This window comes from Symphalangus syndactylus, chromosome 21 (genome assembly GCF_028878055.3).
Source record: "Symphalangus syndactylus isolate Jambi chromosome 21, NHGRI_mSymSyn1-v2.1_pri, whole genome shotgun sequence".
Taxonomy (NCBI): Eukaryota; Metazoa; Chordata; class Mammalia; order Primates; family Hylobatidae; genus Symphalangus; species Symphalangus syndactylus.
This window is the reverse complement of record NC_072443.2, coordinates 55,999,930-56,018,711: the sequence shown is the minus strand read 5'-3', so window position 1 is coordinate 56,018,711 and position 18,782 is coordinate 55,999,930. Positions and strand designations below refer to the sequence as shown.

At 43.7% G+C, this 18,782-nt stretch overlaps 1 protein-coding gene across 14 annotated transcripts in view; it reads left to right on the top strand.

Annotated features, from left to right (window-relative positions):
* Positions 1-2,869: 2,869 nt before the first annotated feature.
* The window catches only part of TSEN2 (tRNA splicing endonuclease subunit 2), a 63,375-nt gene continuing 47,462 nt past the window's right edge, over positions 2,870-18,782 (top strand). For 3 of the 14 annotated variants that reach the window (XM_055259427.2, XM_055259425.2, XM_055259422.2), the window contains exons 1-4: positions 2,913-2,951; positions 8,235-8,440; positions 10,586-10,667; positions 14,954-14,990. In XM_055259427.2, the coding sequence (XP_055115402.1) occupies positions 8,252-8,440; positions 10,586-10,667; positions 14,954-14,990 (308 nt within the window). In that variant the 5' untranslated portion in view covers positions 2,913-2,951; positions 8,235-8,251. Of the gene's footprint in view, positions 3,314-8,234; positions 8,441-10,585; positions 10,668-14,953; positions 14,991-16,542; positions 16,662-18,782 lie in introns of those variants that run through there. The other 11 variants (XM_063630337.1, XM_063630336.1, XM_055259426.2 and 8 more) reach the window with 8 other exon arrangements.

Below are 18,782 nucleotides of genomic sequence, written 5' to 3'. Positions count from 1 at the left end.
CCGAAGTGCTGTCTCGTGTTCCCCACACAAGAAATGTGCCTTATTGGAGAAAATAGGTGTGTTAGATAAGCCTCCTTTAGGCAGGAGTTATAGTGCTGTTGGCTGCGAGTTCAATGTTGATGAATCAAATTATATAAGGTGTCTTTAAACAGAAACACATGAAGTGAGGTTATGTATTGACCAGTTGATGAAAATGTTGTGACCAGAGACTCACAGGCACCTAACCTTGTATTTCTCCTGGAAACATGGTTCAGTATTTACTAATTCAGTGTTTGTGGCAACTTTATAGAACAGAATTACCTCAAATAATGAGAATGAACAACACAGTTGATACGTGTGTGTGTATATATATATATATATATATGTATATATATATATATATGCAGATGTATTGTAATAAAATTAAGTCCTTATCTATTAGAGATACCTACTGAAATATCATGGATGAAGTTATATCATGTCTGGGATTGTTTTAAAATACTCCAGCAAGGAGATAAAAGTGTGTATATCGAGAATGCAAAAGAAATGAGATACCAAAGGTTGAAGGTTGTGGAAGTGATTTTTTATTTTTGAGACGGAGTTTCACTCTTGTTGCCTAGGTTGGAGGGCAATGGCGCAATCCCGACTCACCACAACCTCCACCTCCCGGGTTCAAGCGATTCTCTTGCCTCAGCCTCCAGAGTAGCTGGGATTATAGGCACGCACCACCACGTCCAGCTAATTTTGTATTTTTAGTAGAGACGGGGTTTCTCCATGTTGGTCAGGCTGGTCTCGAACTCCCAAACTCAGGTGATCCACCCGCCTCAGCCTCCCAAAGTGCTGGGATTATAGGCATGAGCCACCGTGCCCGGCCAGAAGTGATGATTTATTGGACTGTTTTCTCTACTTTTGTGTTGTATGTTTGAAAATAACCATATCAAAGGGTTTAAAATGCACTTGAGAAAGTCTTGGGGAAAATTTCTTTCTTTTTTAAAATTTCCAGATTTTTTTTTCTTTTTCTAATTTCTTTTTTTATGTTTTTGGGAGGGGAATTTGAGATCCCATTATCAGCAAACCCCAAATCCTTCCACGAGCTGGGATGGGATTTAAGAGACCTGCTTCTAGTCTCAGCCCCACCTCAGACCTGCTGGGTTATCTCTGACAACTCACAGTGCCACTGGAACTGTTTTCTTATCAGTTAAATAAGGAAGTTTAACTGGACAACCTCTGAATCCCTTTCATTGTTAAAGCCCTCTAATTCTAAAACCAGTATTTCTTAAATTGGCATGTTCTGGTCGGATATTACAGCCTCTCTTCAGCTGTCTCTCCCCTGCCCAATCCATCCTGTTACCATGTCCTGTGATTCTTGCCAATTTTCTCCCTTTCTTTTGCAACATTCTTACCACAAAGCTCTTTGATTTTGGTTTATCTAAAGCCTGAACTCCCTAGCCTAGCAGTTAAGGTCCTTGCAGCAGAGGACCCACTGAATGCTGCGACATGATCTCACTCTACCAAGAGCAAGCCCACAGTGCAGTTCAAAAAGGGCCAGACAGAATGCAGTGGCTCACGCCTGTAATCCCAGCACTTTGGGAGGCCGAGGCCGGAGGATCGCTTGAGGTCAGGAGTTTGAGACCAACCTGGCCAACGTGGTGAAACCCCGCCTCTACTAAAAATATAACAATCAGCCGGGCATGGTGGCAGGCGCCCGTAATCTCAGCTACTCGGGAGGCTGAGGCAGGAGAATCACTTGAACCTGGGAGGCAGAGGTTGCAGTGAGGTAAGTGAGCTGAGATGGTGCCACTGCGCTCCAGCCTGGACGACAGAGCCAGGCTCCATCTCAAAAAATAAAAAGGGCCAGAAAAACAGGGACACCACATGCCATGCCAGACTACTGCAGAACACAGAGGCAAGTCACCCAAGCAGGTCTGGGGAGGCAAGAAGTCTCCGGAAGAGGTGATATTTGAGCTGAGACCTAAAGGCTGACCAGGAATTACTGCAGCTAACAGAGGGGAGGGAACATAGAGACAACAGCATGCATGAAGGAATGGAGGCAAGAACATTGGCAAAGGTCCAAAATTCAACATCCATCATCACATCTAGCACCATGAATCTCTCCAGCAGTATTTGCCACTCTTCCTTGCCACCCTCCTTTGCCTCCTGCCTAGTCTGTGCGGTGGAACTCCTGTGATTCATATTTGGGAAGGTATATATTGGACTCCCCACAGGCCTGCTTTAAAATAACCAGGTCAGGAGAAACTTGCACTTCCTATTGCACTCTAGTTTTGCTCATCTCCCATAATTCTGATAGCCCATTTTTCAGTAAACTCAAGCTCAGAAAGGTTGTGAGTCATTCAAGCTCACACAGCCAGTGGGGGGGAGGGGGAATGGGGATGCAGAGCAGGTGGACCTGCCGCCTATTGTCCCTTAACTGCACAGGCAGTCTGGGCACACAGAGGCTTCTCGCCAGGCGTCTGCCAGAGGAAACGTCCTTGCAAGTTCCCCGCATGCTGCAGCGTATACAGGTGCGCTGCTGTGATCCTTTCTACATTGAGAAAGATGAGATCAGTTTCCTCAGGGCCATTTAATAAAGTCCTGCCTGTCGCCTCAAACATCCCATCCTCCGAGGGCCGAAGACTCTAGGTCTCTTCCACCTCCCACGTGACTATGTGACATTTGACGGGTAACTGCATCTCATCTGTAAAATGCGTCTTGCAGGATCGTTCTGGGTTCCGTACAATCCTGCAGAGAGCAGCAAAGAGCACACGCAGCCTCCGCCTCATACTCCGCAGTGGCAGAACTGGCGCAGAGAACACCCGCCAGCCGGTCGTGCGCAGGCGCACTCCGCCAAGTCCCGACGGGAGCTTTGCGGCTGCGCACTCGGCTGGCTTTGCGGCCGCACTGCTAGACGGCAGCGGTGTCCGCCCTACGGCCGGCGTTGCCGGGGTAACGGCGAGCGCGTGGGGCCAAGAAAAGTAAGGGCCCTGGGCGAGGAACGCGCGGCCCCTGCCAAGTTTGGTGTTTTGCCGCGAAAGGAAATCTCGCTCTTCCGAAAGTCCTCCGGGCGAGAGAGTAAAGGGCCCAGGTACTGTGCTGGGGTCGCACAGCCGGCCGAGACAGTGCCGGGACGGGGAGCCAGGCTTCCTAGTGCGCCCGGTCACTGACTCCTCCGCGCCTTTCTCATGCGCCTGCAGCCCTTGGTTCTTGGAAACGCCGACACCTTGTTCAGGGCTAGTGGGGCTGGGGCGCAAGGTGCAGCTGACAATGCCCGAGAGGAGCCACAGCCTCTGGTGGAGTTCGGTCGAGTGTGGGGGTAGTCAGGGAAAGAAGCAAAGGGGTAAGATAGGGAGTGAGGAATTCCTGGGGCCCGTAACGCTATTTGGGTGCGCATTTGTTTATTTGTATTTGCAGCTGTCGTCTGGTGAGCGCTTTCCACGTGGTAGGCCCCGAACGAAACGCCTTCTGCAAAATTATGCATTTAATTCTCACAACAACTTTCAAAGGCTTGTCATCTGTTTGTATGGCTTATTCTCAGGTTCTAACTTGAAAGCTCCCCAGAGGCAGGATTGTTTACCTTGTCCCTTTCATCCTTGCCTCCCTAAGCCCAGGAGGTGCGCAGATGGAGCTTGAAGCGTGTTTTGGTTGGGAGAAGGTGAGATTTGCTGGATAGGAGGTTTTTTAACCAGGTTTGTTTGGCACCTAGTCCAGGAAGGTTGGAAAATTAAATGGAGCCACCTCCCCCTTTTTTGTTTGTTTTTCTAATAGATATTTACCAGCACCTAAGAGGTGTTAGCTTGTGCTCGAGGGAAGAATAAGAAACAGACCCTGCTTTTAATAGAAAGTAAGAATATGCAGCTCTGGAGTCAGGTGTGCGCAGGTTGGGGAAAGAAGTAAAGATTTCTCAGGGGTGCGCCCGGCCCCTCCGAGTCACTTTCCCCATCTGTACAATGGAAATAAAAATAGTCTTTACCTCCGGGGGCTATTGGGATTAAGTGAATTTGAATAGACCATGCTGTTACCAGTGGTTAGCTATATGTTAAAATCACCTGGGTCCACCCAGGAAATTCTGAGGTAATTGGTTGCAGGTGAGGCCTGGGCATGAGGCGTGAAGGGTAGCTAAGCTTGAGGGCCACTGTGTGATGTACCACTCCCAGGTTTAATTTTCTTAATCTGCATTTTTCAATCATCATTCTCAACTTAAGAACCTGCAGTGACTCCAATTCCAAACCAGCCTTTGCATGCCAAACCTCTTGACAACTGACCCAGTCTTTCCTATATGTTTTTGTGCACCTCAGGCACGGCTCTTCTTTCTTATCTGTGGAATGAGGATAGTACAGTCAGCTCTCCCTATCAGGTTCCGAATCTGTGGATTCAACCAATATTGCATCAAAAATATTCGGAAAAAGAAATTAAATGTATATATAAAACAATTATTTAGCATTTACATTGTATTAGGTATTATAAGTAATCTAAGTAATCTAGAGATGACTTAAAGTAGATGGGAGGATGGGCATAAGTTACACGCAAATACTACGTTTTATTTAAGGGACTTGAGCTGCGGATTTTGGTAGGGGGTGAGTCCTGGAACCAGTCCTTCTGTGAATACCAAGGGATGACTATAGTACCTACATGTGCAGCACATGGCAGTTAGTGCCTCTGGCATCTGGTACCTACCTATGACAGTTTCCTCTTCTTATTTTACTCACATCCCACCTCTTACAGCATGCTGTTCTCCTGCCGCGGCACTAAAGAACCTTCTTGAATGTCCGTTGCAGTTATGGGGAATGGTAAATGCAGTCTTTTCTCCTCTGCTTTGCCTTTTGAGTTCAGCACAAGAGGACTCTTCCATGAAACTAGACATCATCTGATTTGTCCTCTTGAATTTTTCCAAACCCTTGGTAAGTGAGCTCTGCCTTCCCAGGGAGTTTGTTTCGATCTTTTCTAGAAGCTTCACGCTGGTATCTCTGAAGCCATTCTTGCAGAGCATGGCCTGGGGAATGTCTTTACTTCTGAATTTTTAAAAATAGCTTTATTGAGATACCATATAATTCTGTAAAATTCACCCTTCTGAAATGTACAAGTCAGTGGTCTTAGTATTCGCGGAGTTATATAACCTTACCATCACTACAATCTAATTTTAAAACATTTTCGTCACCCTCCAAAATAAACCTCCTGTCTATTAGCAGTCACCCCCCCATTTCCCACTTTTCCCTGTCTCTGGCAACTGGTAATCTGTCTCTATGGATTTGTCTATTCCGGACACTTTATATTGTCTCATGGTCTTTTGTGTCTGGCTTCTTTTAGCATAATGCTTTCAGGTGTTGAAGAATGTATCAGCACTTTATTCCTTTTCTGTGGCTAAATATTTGATTATATGGATAGACCACATTTTGTTGATCTGGTCAACTATTGATGGACATTTGGATGGTTTCCACTTTGATGCTATTATGAATAATACTGTTGTGAACATTCACATACAAATTTTTCCATGAACATATGTTTTCATTTCTCTTAGGTCTATACCTAGGGGTGGAGTTGCTGGATCATGTCGTAACTATGTGTTTGACATTTTGAGGAACCGCCAGACTTCTCCAGTCCTGTTCAATTTGAAGATGAAACTGAGCTTAGAGAAAGTGGGTTGTGCAAGGTCACACAATAATGATGGCGGCTTTGCATGTCTGGAAGGCCTACTGCGAGCCAAATTCCTGAGGGTTGTGCAGCCACATGAGCAAGAGTAATACAAGAACTTGGATTATGAGGGGTGTTTTGTCGCAGGGACCCTTCCAACCCACACACCTGGGTTGGAGTACAGAGTTCTTTCGATCAAGTGTCACAGCTAAATCTTGCCTTTTTTAGATGTGACAGCAGTCTGAGAGGGAAAAACGCTGAACAAATGAGGCAAACTAAAATACAACTCTGTTGAGAGAATTTATCAGAACTTCTTGAAGGTGGCCATTAAATCTTTTTTCATTTTTTAAAATTCCAAATGTAATGTATATAAGTCAGCTGCTGAGCAGAGGTTATTATAAAAGTGAAAAATCCCGTAAAAGTCCAAACCATTCCTGGAAGTCTTTCAAAAAGTGCCTTACTGGAGACCAACATCCTGCCCCCAAAAAGCCTTGTTTATTTTCAGTTTTAGAGTAAATGATTGTCTCTCCAGTTGAGTACTAAATGTGATAATTGGCTTGGGCTGAGGGATAAGTCAGCAAGCAAGGTAAAGCCTAGTCAAAATATGCTCTTAAAATCTCTTAGGTTTCCTGTGAACATGCAGTAGACATGGTTTTGTTATAAACAGTATACAGCAAGATGCATGCGTAAATATAAAATGTACAAAGTAATGCTCAGTATGTAATTCCTTCAAGGAACCTTATTTAGAAATTAATCTAGCATGTTGCTACTTAGAACAATGGCAATTCTAGGAAGGTTCCAACTTCCCGATTCTTCTTGTTTTTCATGGTTATCTTTGTAATTGATGTATCATTTCTTCTAACTCTTCTTTAGTCTTGTGTTTTTCTGTGTCCTCATATAATTCCTTAGCTTCTTCCTTGAGAAATTGGATAAAGATATCATCACACATTGGATAAGCCTTTTCATTTCTTAATGGTCATGGCACTCTTAAAGCCTCTCACCTTCCCCTCCCTCAGCTTTGGCCACCTTCTTGACTATTTCAGGCTTGATGGCCTCCCTTGCCAATGGGATGCAAGTACTGAGTGCAGGAGCCACCAAAGTAATTAGTCTTATTTTTTCCCTTGTGAGGATTTGGAGTCATGTAGGTTAAACGTGTGTATGATTTGGCTGCACTGTATCTTCAAGCACCAGCTAAGCTCTCAGTTGAAATCAAGTCTAGACCTAGTACTGAGGGAGCAGCAGATTCAAGTTTCCCATCTCATTCCAGGACAGCTGCTCCTTGAGTGGAATGTCTTGCACCATTTACATTGTTTTCCCATGTATATGGTTATGTTTTCCTAGGTTAAGTGCATCTACTGTATCTCTGTGTCTGCGTCACGCAATATGTTCACATTTACTTCCCTCCTTCAGACATTAGTGGATCACAGCCTGTTCTGTTAGCTCCAACCTGCTTTCTATGCTTCCAGGTATGTTATATACTTGTTTTGTCTCCCTGGATCCAATGTTTGGCCCCAGAGGGACACATACTGGCTTTGGCTTCCTCTTCTCCCTCGTGGTGCTGGGTGCACAGTGGTTAATTCCATTATTGCTCAGTAACCCTTCACCATCTGATTTTGAGAAATAGTCATCAGACAAAAGTAGACAGACCCTGCCTGTGCTTTCAGGGGAATCCAGAGAGAGGGCATGGGCTTGGAAGTTCAACAGACCTGGGTCATCCGATGTCACCACACTTGGGGTCCTCCACAAATCTCTCTAACCTAGAATCTGTCTCCTATTTGTAAAATGGTGTTGCTACTGCTCACCCTGTAATACTAATTATAGCTGATACATGCATGGTACTCACTGTTTGCCAGGTACTGTTCTAAGCACTTTATGGATCTTAACTATAAGATAGAGTCTGTTCTTATCTTGATTTTGCAGGTGAGGAAACTAAATCACAGAGAGAGTCAGTGACTTTTGCCCAAAATCACACTGCTAGGAAGTGGTAAAGTTGATTCCAGTGCTGATAGTCTGGCTTTAGAGTCCCTGCTTGAAGCCAGTAGCATTTGGTAGTATATAATCGACCCTTAAATGATAACTGCTGCTGTCATTATTTATTAATGTACTTTAAAAATTGGGGGCTGATTGACCCAGTGTTTAGTGTGTATTTTAAGATGCTCTTGGAAAATGAAGTGCTTGCAAGATTTAATTTGTTGAGGACAGAGTCTCAGTTTTGTCTTTGTCTCCCCAGCACTTATGATTATTAGGAATTCCTAGTAGTAAATGTCTGTTGGGTGAGTGAAATGGAAGCACTCCTGGTAGACAGAAATCCTGTTGTGCTTGCTCTCAGGAGACCTAACATTGCAGCTTTTGGCATGTCACTAGGTCTCAGCGTTGTCAGCTGGAGTAGAAAGATTACCACTCATTTCCTGGGGGTTATTGTGGGGATTAATTGCAGTATTCTAGGTCAATGTGATTTACATTGCTCACACAAACTGTTCTTATTACTTTTAGTTTATTGCTTTATAAATACTCGATTTCTTCCCATAGACCACTAAGTTTTTTGAGCCTAGGTACAGATGTACTCACATTTTGGATCAAGGTAGTTATTGATTGTCTGTTTCTTTCTCTTTGTTGTCTACTCTTTAAAGAATATCTCCTCTGAAAAATGGCAGAAGCAGTTTTCCATGCCCCAAAGAGGAAAAGAAGAGTGTATGAGACTTACGAGTCTCCATTGCCAATCCCTTTTGGTCAGGACCATGGTCCTCAGAAAGCATTCAAGATATTCCGTGCTGAAATGATTAACAACAATGTGATTGTGAGGAATGCAGAGGACATTGAGCAGCTCTATGGGAAAGTAAGTGCGGGCAGCTTCGGTAGGATTACTTTCAGACAACCCTGAGCAAGCAGTCCTTTCCTTCTCCCCATCCCAGCCATCCCCCCACACCAACCGTGAACAATGTGTATTTCCTTGTGGTTTGGTCCAGTTGTAGGAAAAGGACAATTTGAATTAGTGCCCAAAAGCCATACATTAGGGTAACAGAATGACAGATGGAGCACCCCTGCCCACAAACCTTTATTTCAGTGATGAAGTAGGTTCAATGGATTGACTTTTTTTTTTTTGTCTTTAGTTGTAAAAGCAATGCATGTTTGTTAAAGGAACAAAAAAAGTAATTTACAGAAATATAGTCGGTAAAAAAGTGAAAATTCCCCACTCACTTCCATTCCGTTCCCAGAGGTAGCCACAGCATGGCATAATGTCCCTGCTCAGGCACGGATCAGATGGGGAGTTGGCTTGGAGCTCCTTATCTGCTTCCTCCTGGTTGGGGACCTCTTCTCAGATGAGGACAAGTTCTAGTTTTTACTGTTTTCCAGCATTGATCAAGTTGAATGAAGACTGGTAGTTCTTTAAAAAAAAATTTCCATAGTCTGTTCATTGCTGGGCATTTTTAAAAAACAGCTTTATTGAGTTATAATTTACAACTATAAAGTTCTCCCATTGTAAGTATACAATTCAGTGATTGTCATAAATTTATAGAGTTGCACAACTCTCACCACAATCCAGTTTTAGAACATGCCCATCACCACAAAGTTCCCTTGTGCCTGTCACACTTAATCCCTGCTCCCACTCCCAGCTCAAGGCAGCCACGGATCGGCGTCTTGTCTCCATAAATGTGCCTTCTCTAGACGTTTTATAGAAGAGTGGGTGGCAGTGGCCATGGTGAGGCGGGAGTCTCAGTAGGCCAAGGGCAGCTCACCAGGGAGGCCTTCATTTACAGTATGTAACATTAAGCAAGAGGCTTTATAAAGTGCTGTATGCATTATTTCTTCTTGGTTTTTGTTGTTGCTGGGTGTTTTTTTTGTTGGTTTTTTGTGACAGTCTTACCCTGTCCCCCAGGCTAGGGTGCAGTGGCTCGGCTCACTACAACCTCTGCCTCCCAGGTTCAAGTGATTCTTCCACCTCAGCCTCCTGAGTAGCTGGGGCTACAGGCGCATGCCACCATGCCTGGCTAATTTTTGTTTTTTTTTTGGTAGAGACAGGGTTTCACCATGTTCGCCAGGCTGGTCTTAAACCCCTGACCTCAAGTGATCTGCCCACCTCGGCCTCCTAAAGTGCTGGGATTACAGGTGTGAGCCACCATGCCTGGCCTCCTTATTCTGATTGTTAATCTAGATGGAGAAAGGAGTGTTTGTTTTATTCTTTCAATTTTTTGTGTGTTTAAATATTTTATAATAAAAAGGGGAAAAATACATGTTGTTTTTGGAATCAGCAGGAATGAGAGGAATACTTCAATTCTGGAGTACAAAAGAATCCAAGAGGATTTTTTTGGACCTAGTGGGCAGCATGGCTCCTGCCTTCAGGCACACTGTGTTCCCGAACCATACGTAGAGAAGAAACTCTGCCTCTTCCTGCCTTCGGCTTATCAGACCTAGACTGAAAGCATTAGTTATGGGTTAAGTGAGGTGTGCTAAAAACTTACTAGTACTCTTGAAGCGATTAGAAAGGTATTATGGTAAGAACATCCTTAGTCGTCATTAGATAATCAGAGGGAAAATGTAAAGACATGAAAAGTGGGGTGAACCTCTTGTTAACTGAGATGGGTACAGTCGGCCCTCCATATCATGGGTTCCACTTCCGTGGATTCACCCAACCTTGGATTGAAAATATTTGGGGAGGAAAAATTGCATCTGTACTAAACGGGGACTTTATTTTCTTATATTAAACAATATAGTATAACAACTATTTACATAGCATTTGCATTGCATTAGGTATTATAAGTAGCCTAGAGATGACTTGAAGTATATGAGAGGACCTACATAGACTATATATAAATACTGCACCACTTTATATCAGAGACTCGACCATCTGCAGATTTTGATATCCACCAGAGGTCCTGGAACCAGCCCCCTGTGGATACTGAGGGATTACTGTATATTCTACCTCAGCTAAAAATACTGGTAACTGAGCATGAACTAACTTCATTTTCTCTCTTCCTGGAAGGGTTATTTTGGAAAAGGTATTCTTTCAAGAAGCCGTCCAAACTTCACAATTTCAGATCCTAAACTGGTTGCTAAATGGAAAGGTAAAGTTGTTGTATCATTTAGTTCTTTTGACAAGTTATCATTTTCCTTTATTTTTGATCTTATACCTCAGATTATATAGTAAAATTCTAGAGAAGTAACATGTACACTGGCAGTTTTACTGCCAAAGTTAGCTAGAATAATTCTAATCAAAGCAAAAGGGTTATGATTGGGTGACAGTGTGTTTAATTTCTAGAATTATCAAGTGTTAATTGGGCTTTTCTGTTGTTAAGTGTTTGCTTAGCAGAGTACTATGCCTGTGGCAGGTACTGGTAGTTAAGTACCTGCTCACCTGTGGCGCTATACAAAATTTTTAAAATTTTGTTTCCAGAATTAGAATTTGTAATAGCCATGACGTGTGTGTGTAGTTCTCCCTTGCGGATTCTCTTTAATTTATAAATTTTTTAGAATATTTATCTAAGGAATTCTCATGGTAATTACTTAAGAACCAATACCAGCATGTTAAAACATAATTAGAAAGGATCTTTTAAATGTTTTATTGTAAGAAAATATACAGATTAAAACTGCACTGAGATACCATTTCAACAATCAGGCAGAAATCCAAAAGTCTGACAATATACTGCATTGGTGAGGACTTCAGAAACAGACCTTCTCTTGCATTGCTGGTGGGGTGCTTGTCGTACAGCCCTCATGGAGGTGAATTTGGCAATGTCTAGCAAAATTATATATGCATTTACTTTGTTTTCTTTTCCCCCATTCCTCTCTCTCCTCAGTCCCTGGTAACCTTTATATGTTTTCTGTCTATGAATTTACCTATTATAGATATTTCATATGTAAATACAATCATACAATATTTGCCCTTTTGTGTCTGTTGCTTTCACTTAGCATATTTTTGAGGTTTGTCCCTGCCATAGCATCTATCAGAACTTCATTCCGTTTTATAGTGGAATAATATTCCATCGTTTGGACATAGTGCCTTTAGCTCATCTGCTGATGGACACTTAAGATTGTTTCTGTATTTTGGCTTTTCTGAATAATGCTGTTGTGAACATTTGCATACACGTATCTGAGTCTATTTTTAGTTGTTTTGGATATAACCCAGGAGTGGAATTAATGGGTCATATGATAATTGTCTGTTTAACATTTTAAGAACTAGCCGAACTATTTTCCACATTGACTGCATCATTGTACATTCCCACCAGCAATGCACCAAAGGTTCCAATTTCTCCACATCCTTGCCAACACTTGTTTAAAAAAATAATAGTCGGCTAGGCGCTGTAGCTCACACCTGTAATCCCAGCACTCTGGGAGGCTGAGGCGGGCGGATCATGAGGTCAGGAGTTCGAGACTAGCCTGACCAACATGGTGAAACCCCGTCTCTACTAAAAATACAAAAATTAACCGGGCGTGGTGGTGTGCACCTGTAATCCCAGCTACTCAGGAGGCTGAGGCAGGAGAATCACTTGAACCCGAGAGGCGGAGGTTGCAGTGAGCCAAGATTGCACCACTGCACTCCAGCCTGGGCGACAGAGCAGGACTCCGTTTCTAAATAAATAAATAAAAAAATAAATAAAGCAAGACTCCATTTCTAAATAAATAAATAAATAGACATCCTAATGAGTATTAAATGGTAAAAGTTTTTCATTTTAATGAAGTCCAATTTATCTATTTTTTCTACTATTGCCTGTGCTTTTGGTATCTATTTAAGAAACCATTGCCAAGTCCAAATCATGCAGATTTCCCTGGTGTTTTCTTTTAACAGGTTTATAGTTTGAACTCTTAAGTTTAGGTCTTCGGTCCATTTTGTGTTAATTTTTGTATACTGTGTAAAGTAAGGGTCCAGCTTCATTGTTTTGCCTGTGGATATCCAGTTGTCCCAGTATATGCATTTACTTTTGATCCAGCAATCTCACTTCTAGGAATTTATCTTAACAATACACTGACAAAAATATGAAAAGAAATAGCACAAGGCTATTCATGCAACACTGTAATATCCAAAGACTGGGAACAACTTACACGTTCATCAGGAGAGGACCAGTGGAATAAACCACATTTATATAATTAATCCATATAATGAAGGACTATGGGGCTGAGACAGGGATGGGAGATCGCTAGGATATGCTGGTAGGCAAAGACAGCACAGTGTAAAGGAAAGTACATGCTGTGCTGTGGTTTATCTAAAAAGCTGGAAGTATAAAATAGATATTATATTTTTTGAGACAGAGTCTCACTCTGTCATCCAGGCTGGAGTACAGTTGTGCAATCTCTGATCTCAGCTCACTGCATCCTCCACTTTCTGGGTTCAAGCGATTCTCCTGCCTCAGCCTCCTGAGTGAGTAGCTGGGATTACAGGTGTATGCCACCATGCCCTGCTAATTTTTGTATTTTTAGTAGAGACAGGGTTTCGCCGTGTTGACTAGGCTGGTCTCAAACTCCTGACCTCAAGTGATCTGCCTGCCTTGGCCTCCCAAAGTGCTGGGATTACAGGCACGAGCCACTACGCCTGACCAATTTTTTTTAAATGGAAGGATACACCATAGTTTTTTAAAAATTCCAGTAGGAAGGGATGAAACAGGATGAAGAGAGAGGTGAGACTTTATAGATTTGACTTTGAAACGATGTAAATGTATTACATAATTATAAAACAAGTTTGGCTGGGCATGGTGGCTCACATCTGTAATCCCATTACACTTTGCCCGCTGAGGCAGGCGGATCACCTGGGGTCAGTAGTTCAAGACCAGCCTGGCCAACATGGCGAAATCCTGTCTCTACTAAAAATACAAAAATGAGCTGGGCATGGTGGCAGGCACTTGGAATCCCAGCTACTTGGGAGGCTGAGGCAGGAAAATCACTTGAACTCTGAAGGTGGAGGTTGCAGTGAGCCAAGATCGCGCGACTGCACTCCAGCCTGGGTGACATAATGCAACTCTGTCTCCAAAAAAAAAAAAAAACAAGTTAAATTTTTACAAGGGATTTTTTTAAACATAGAAATGAAGTCACTGAAAGCTTATATCAAGTTGGTTGTATAACCACACAGGGAGAAATTATTTTGAATAACTTTTGGATTTTTTGGAGATAGGGCCTGGAGTGCAGTGGCGCAATCTGGGCTCACTGCACCCTCCACCTCCTGGGCTTATGCCGTCCTCCTACCTCAGCCTCCCGAGTAGCTGGGACTACAGGCACATGCCATGACAGCTAGCTAATTTTTGTAGAGACAGGGTTTCACCATGTTACCCAGGCTGGTCTTGAACTCCTGAGCTCAGACAATCCACCCGTCTCAGCCAATCCACCCGTCTCAGCCTCTCAAAAGTGCTGGGATTACAGGAATGAGCCACTGAGCCTGGCCATTTGAGTAACTTTATAGTGATTTGATTGTTCAACCTAATGGGATAGACTGTGTCAGTTATTTCTTGTCACAATAATGCTGCTTAGTAAACCACCCCAAAATGTATTAGTTTTAAGCAGCAACCATAGTAGTCACTAGGTGTGCAATCTTGGCTGGGTGTGCTCACTTTCCTGTGGTGTTAAAGGTGAACATCATCTCTTCTAAGACTTTAATGCATGCAGAAGAGGCTGAGTTTGGGAAAGGAGAAGTAATTAGCCCAAAGGCAGAGTTAGGAAAAGACCAGGACAAAAACCCAGACTACTGGGTGACCTGATAAACATTTTGGTCCAAAAGACTCCTCCCACCTGATGCCCCGCTTATGCCTGGGGTACAGGCAAGTTACAACCAAAACCTAGGATTCAGAAACAGCAGGAGCCCGCCTGTCAGAACTGCCCCCTCATCAGGCTGATCTTCAAAATAACTTGAGGTCAAGCCAGTTTGAGATTCTGCACAGGGAGCTAGAGCTGGAGCCCTGAACTCCCAAATCCACATCCAAAACCAACATTGCAATCAAGTTCACTTTCCCAGCCCTTTTGATATACACATGTAAGGAGCTTTCAGTGAAGAGGGAAGAATGGAGATGAAGCGCATACCTCTAGGGCCTCAGCATTCTTATTTGGAAGTTGGAATGAGCATTCAGCCATGGCAGAGAGGTTTCCTCGCATGCTGTTGCTGCTTAGCTGGAGCCGAGTTGAGAAGGATTCTGAAGTCCCCTCTAAGCCCAGCAAGACTGATGTGATTGATGGGCAGCACCTGGCCAAGGGTATGGGTTCAGGGAAGGACGGCATAGAAAGCATATTTTTGCCATTGCTGACTAGACAGTATTAACTTTCTAGGTGTGTGATTTTGTGAATCTTAAAATTCTCAGTCTTTCATAGATTTTTAGTGTTTGTTCCCCTTATGGGAAATTTGCCTGAAACTAATAGAACTTCTTTGTTCCAGATATAAAGACAAACATGCCTATCATCACATCAAAGAGGTAAGTCATAATGAACTTTGGCTTCTGTCAAAATGATGGTTTAAGTCAGATGTTTTTAGGTAGTCTTGTCCCATGTAGCAGTCCAGTCCACACCTTTTTTTCCTTTCTCTTTTTGGTAGATGTATCCTTGAAAATTATGTCTGAATTTAATGTGGATAAAATCATTTTTGAAATGCCTTATGTGAGTTTATGGTTTGTTTAAATACTGTTTTGCCAGTTGAATTCTTTCCAAATTATGAATAACTATCCTGTAATAGCTATGTTATTAGGTCCTCATATTCTTGGGCCTAGATTTTGAACCAGCCTTCTGCCTGGTGGGCACAGATGGTCCTTTCCCCCTTCCTTCAGCTACACTGTAGGGTCAGAGAAAGAGGCTTTCACAGAGGCTCTTCCTCATTTAATCCTAAACATTCCCGGAACGTTTCTCCCTGAGTCCCCAAACACACACATGTGGCCTGGCTGATTCCTGCATGTCCTCGATCCTGCTCATGCATGACCTCTCCTGGGTTTCTCTCCTTACCACCGTCCCCTCCTCTGTCCTGGGTACTGCTCCTCTGGCCCCCACAGTCCTCTTTGGCGTGCAGCACTCTCCTCATGTGTCATACGTGGGTTCAGACTGTCGCTGCTTGGAGAGCAGAGATCAGGCCCTTCTCCTCTCTGCAGCTCCACACTTTGTGGTCCCTTGGTGAGATTGTTGACTGTCTCCATCCATCCCAGACCTCCTTGTCCCTGTGATACAGTACAGTTCTTCCATGAAACCTTACAAAACTTCTCAGGTCCCCAGTGATTTTGTTCATCTTGCTTCTGGCGTATATGCGCAAAATCCAGCAGCTCCTTTTTGGTTACATGCCTGGCAACCCCATAGCCAGTGGGGTGGCAAGGAGTGGTGGCACCAGGGAGATCTCAATGGCTGTTCTGCCTGTAACCTCAGGCTGGGGTCAGGAGTGGGATTCTGATGTGTGGGAGGGACCTGCTAAGAACCTGGCAGAGCCCCCAGCCTTGGAGGAGCTGTAGTGCAGACAGGTTGCCACAACAGAAACCTAGGGATCAGAAATAGCAGGAGCTCACCCATCAGAACTGCATCCTGGCTAGGCTGGCCGCAACATGACATAAGGTCAAGCCAGCTTGCCAACGTAGAGGTTCTGCACGGGGAGAGGGCTACCTCCCTGAAGAGCATCTCTTTAGGAGCACTACAGTATCCCAAGAAGTTTCATTGACCCTTGTATTCATTTCCTAGGGCTGCCATAACAAAGTACCACAGACTCAATGGCTTAAAACAACAGAAATTTATTCTCATGGTTTTGGACACCAGAATTCCAAACTCAAGGTGTCAGCAGGGCCATAGTCCCTCGGAAGGCTCTGGGGGAGCATCCTTCCTTGCCTGCCTTCACTTCTGCTGGCTCCTGGCACCCCTTGGCATTCCTTGGCTTGCACATGCATCACTCTAATCTCTGCCTCTGTGGTCACGTGGCATTCTCCCTTGTGTGTTTTTGTGTGTCTTTGTCCAAATTTTCCTTTTTTTTTTTGCATTAAAAAAAATTGATACATAATAGATGTATGTACGGGTACATGTGATATTTTGCTTCTTTTAAGGACGCCAGTCACTATGTCCTTAGATCAAATTGATTCCATCTGCAAAGACCCTGTTTCCAGATAAAGTCATATTCGCAGGTACTGGGGCGCGTAATCTGGGAGGTGTATGTTGTCCTACTATTCCTTAGTCAAGGCCCCGCCATTAGAGTTGCACTGAGAAGTGAAAGTGGTAAACTATTCACTAATAAGCAGGCCTGGCATGAACTCAATCTGCATTCAGATATATCTCTCTTCGCTCCTCAACTCTCTTGATATACCTTACTGTGTTATCACCTTAGTTGATTTTTCCTTCAATTCTCCTCTAGTCTAACTGCCAGATTCTCATTTTTTAATCCCTTTGCCATACTTTGATCACTTTCATAGACTTCATGAATCCTGCATCTTTTTTGCAAGATTTAAATGTACAATTTGCTGTCAGTTTGCATTGAATTTACATTAACGTAACAAAGGACAAAGTGACATAGACTTGACACATAGTGACAGTGCAGGAATGTTGCTTGAAGGGGGTATGCTTGTGGGGATTAATTTTTTATAAGAAATTTTCAGATTACAACTCATTTCCCCGTGTGAACCTAAGGATGTTTAAAGATGTTACCAGCACAGTTCTATCAGCAAGCTACATATGTACCCCAACCAAAACCAATACTTGATTTATTATTTGTTCACAACACTTGGAATCACAATCTAAATTTTGCTAAATATAAGAAAAATTGATTCATGTTCATATTTTTAGATTAATATTTCAACTTAAATACTTGTCAAAATAGTTGTTTGTATTTTTTGTAGAGACAGGGTCTCACTCTGTTGCCCAGGCTGGTCTTGGACTCCTGGGCTCAAGTGATCCTCCCACCTTAGCCTCCCAAAGCACCAGGATTACAGGTGTGAGCCACTGCACCTGGCCATAATTGTTTCTTTACTGATGCCTCTGAAATTCTGATTTCTATTTCAAGTGGTTTCACTCAAATTGGCCTTTTTCCAACAATAGTCATCCTTGGGTGAAGAGCACCTTCTGCGTAACTCTGAAGGTAAGTGTCAGGACCCTTCTGTGATGCCTTTGGGGAACTGACACAGGTAGAGGTATGTCCCTGAAGGACCAGCCCTGATGGTCGTGCTGGTTGCCCACCCCGTTGTGGTCCTTTATTCAGCCAGAATTCACTATGTGTCAGGCATTGGGTAGGTGCTGGCGACCCAAGAGTGAGGAAAAGACCTAGTCCCCGTTCTTGAGGGATTTACAGTCTAGTGAGAGAGGAAGAGAAGTGAACAGTTGTGCTGTCCTGTAGTCGGTGTTGTGATAGAGATACCATCACCATTATAGCCAACAGGTGCTGACCGCTCTAGCCATTCCAATCCCAGTCTCTGAGCTTGCCTGCGTTACCTCCTTTCATCTTCTCAAGAAACCTTCGAGGGTAGGTACTAGAGATGTTTCTGTTTCGTAGATGGGGACTCAGGTGAGGCTTCAGTAGCTTGCCCAAGATTACATGGGCTCAGTGCCAGAGTCTGGGAGGCATTGATATGGGTGTGCGCACCAGCACTCCCTGAGCACCTTCCAGTGCTAAGTATGGTGCCAGTGATGGGCCTGTGTGTCATCTCAGGTCCTCACATCACTCGCATGAGGTGGGTCCCGTTCTTATCCATCTTCCACAAGTGGAAGAACTGAACACAGGGAAGTGAAGCTCCTTGCTCAGGGTCAGTATGTGTAGTTAGGCACTGTGGCCCCAGAACCTATGTGCACTAACCACTCTAAACCACTCTGCTGTGCACTTCCAGTGACAAATGGGCGTTCATCGGTACAACAATAGGTAACGGTGCCCTGTGCAAATAGGAGAGGTGCGTGTTCAAGGGTGCAGAAACATGAGAAGCCGTAGCATGTTCTGATGGCCACGTCCTATGTGCTTGCGATCCTGGATGGCGCTGCTTTCCCCAGTCCTGTCACTGCTTCCAGTCGTGGCTGCTGCCTCATCCTTCTGCCACGCTCCCCCTTACGCTTTCTGCTTTTTACTTCTCATTTCTCTTCCTGCAACTGCTCCAGCATCTGGGATTGATGGCAACAGGACTTGGCTTTTTAAGGTGTTGCCAGCCAGCTAGAGGACACCTTCAGCTCTGACCTATGTGTCGTTGTCTTAGTCATTTGTTTATGTGGCTCTTTTCATCATGTCTGACTTGGAGGCTTTCTTCTACATGCTCTTCGAGCCTCAGTCT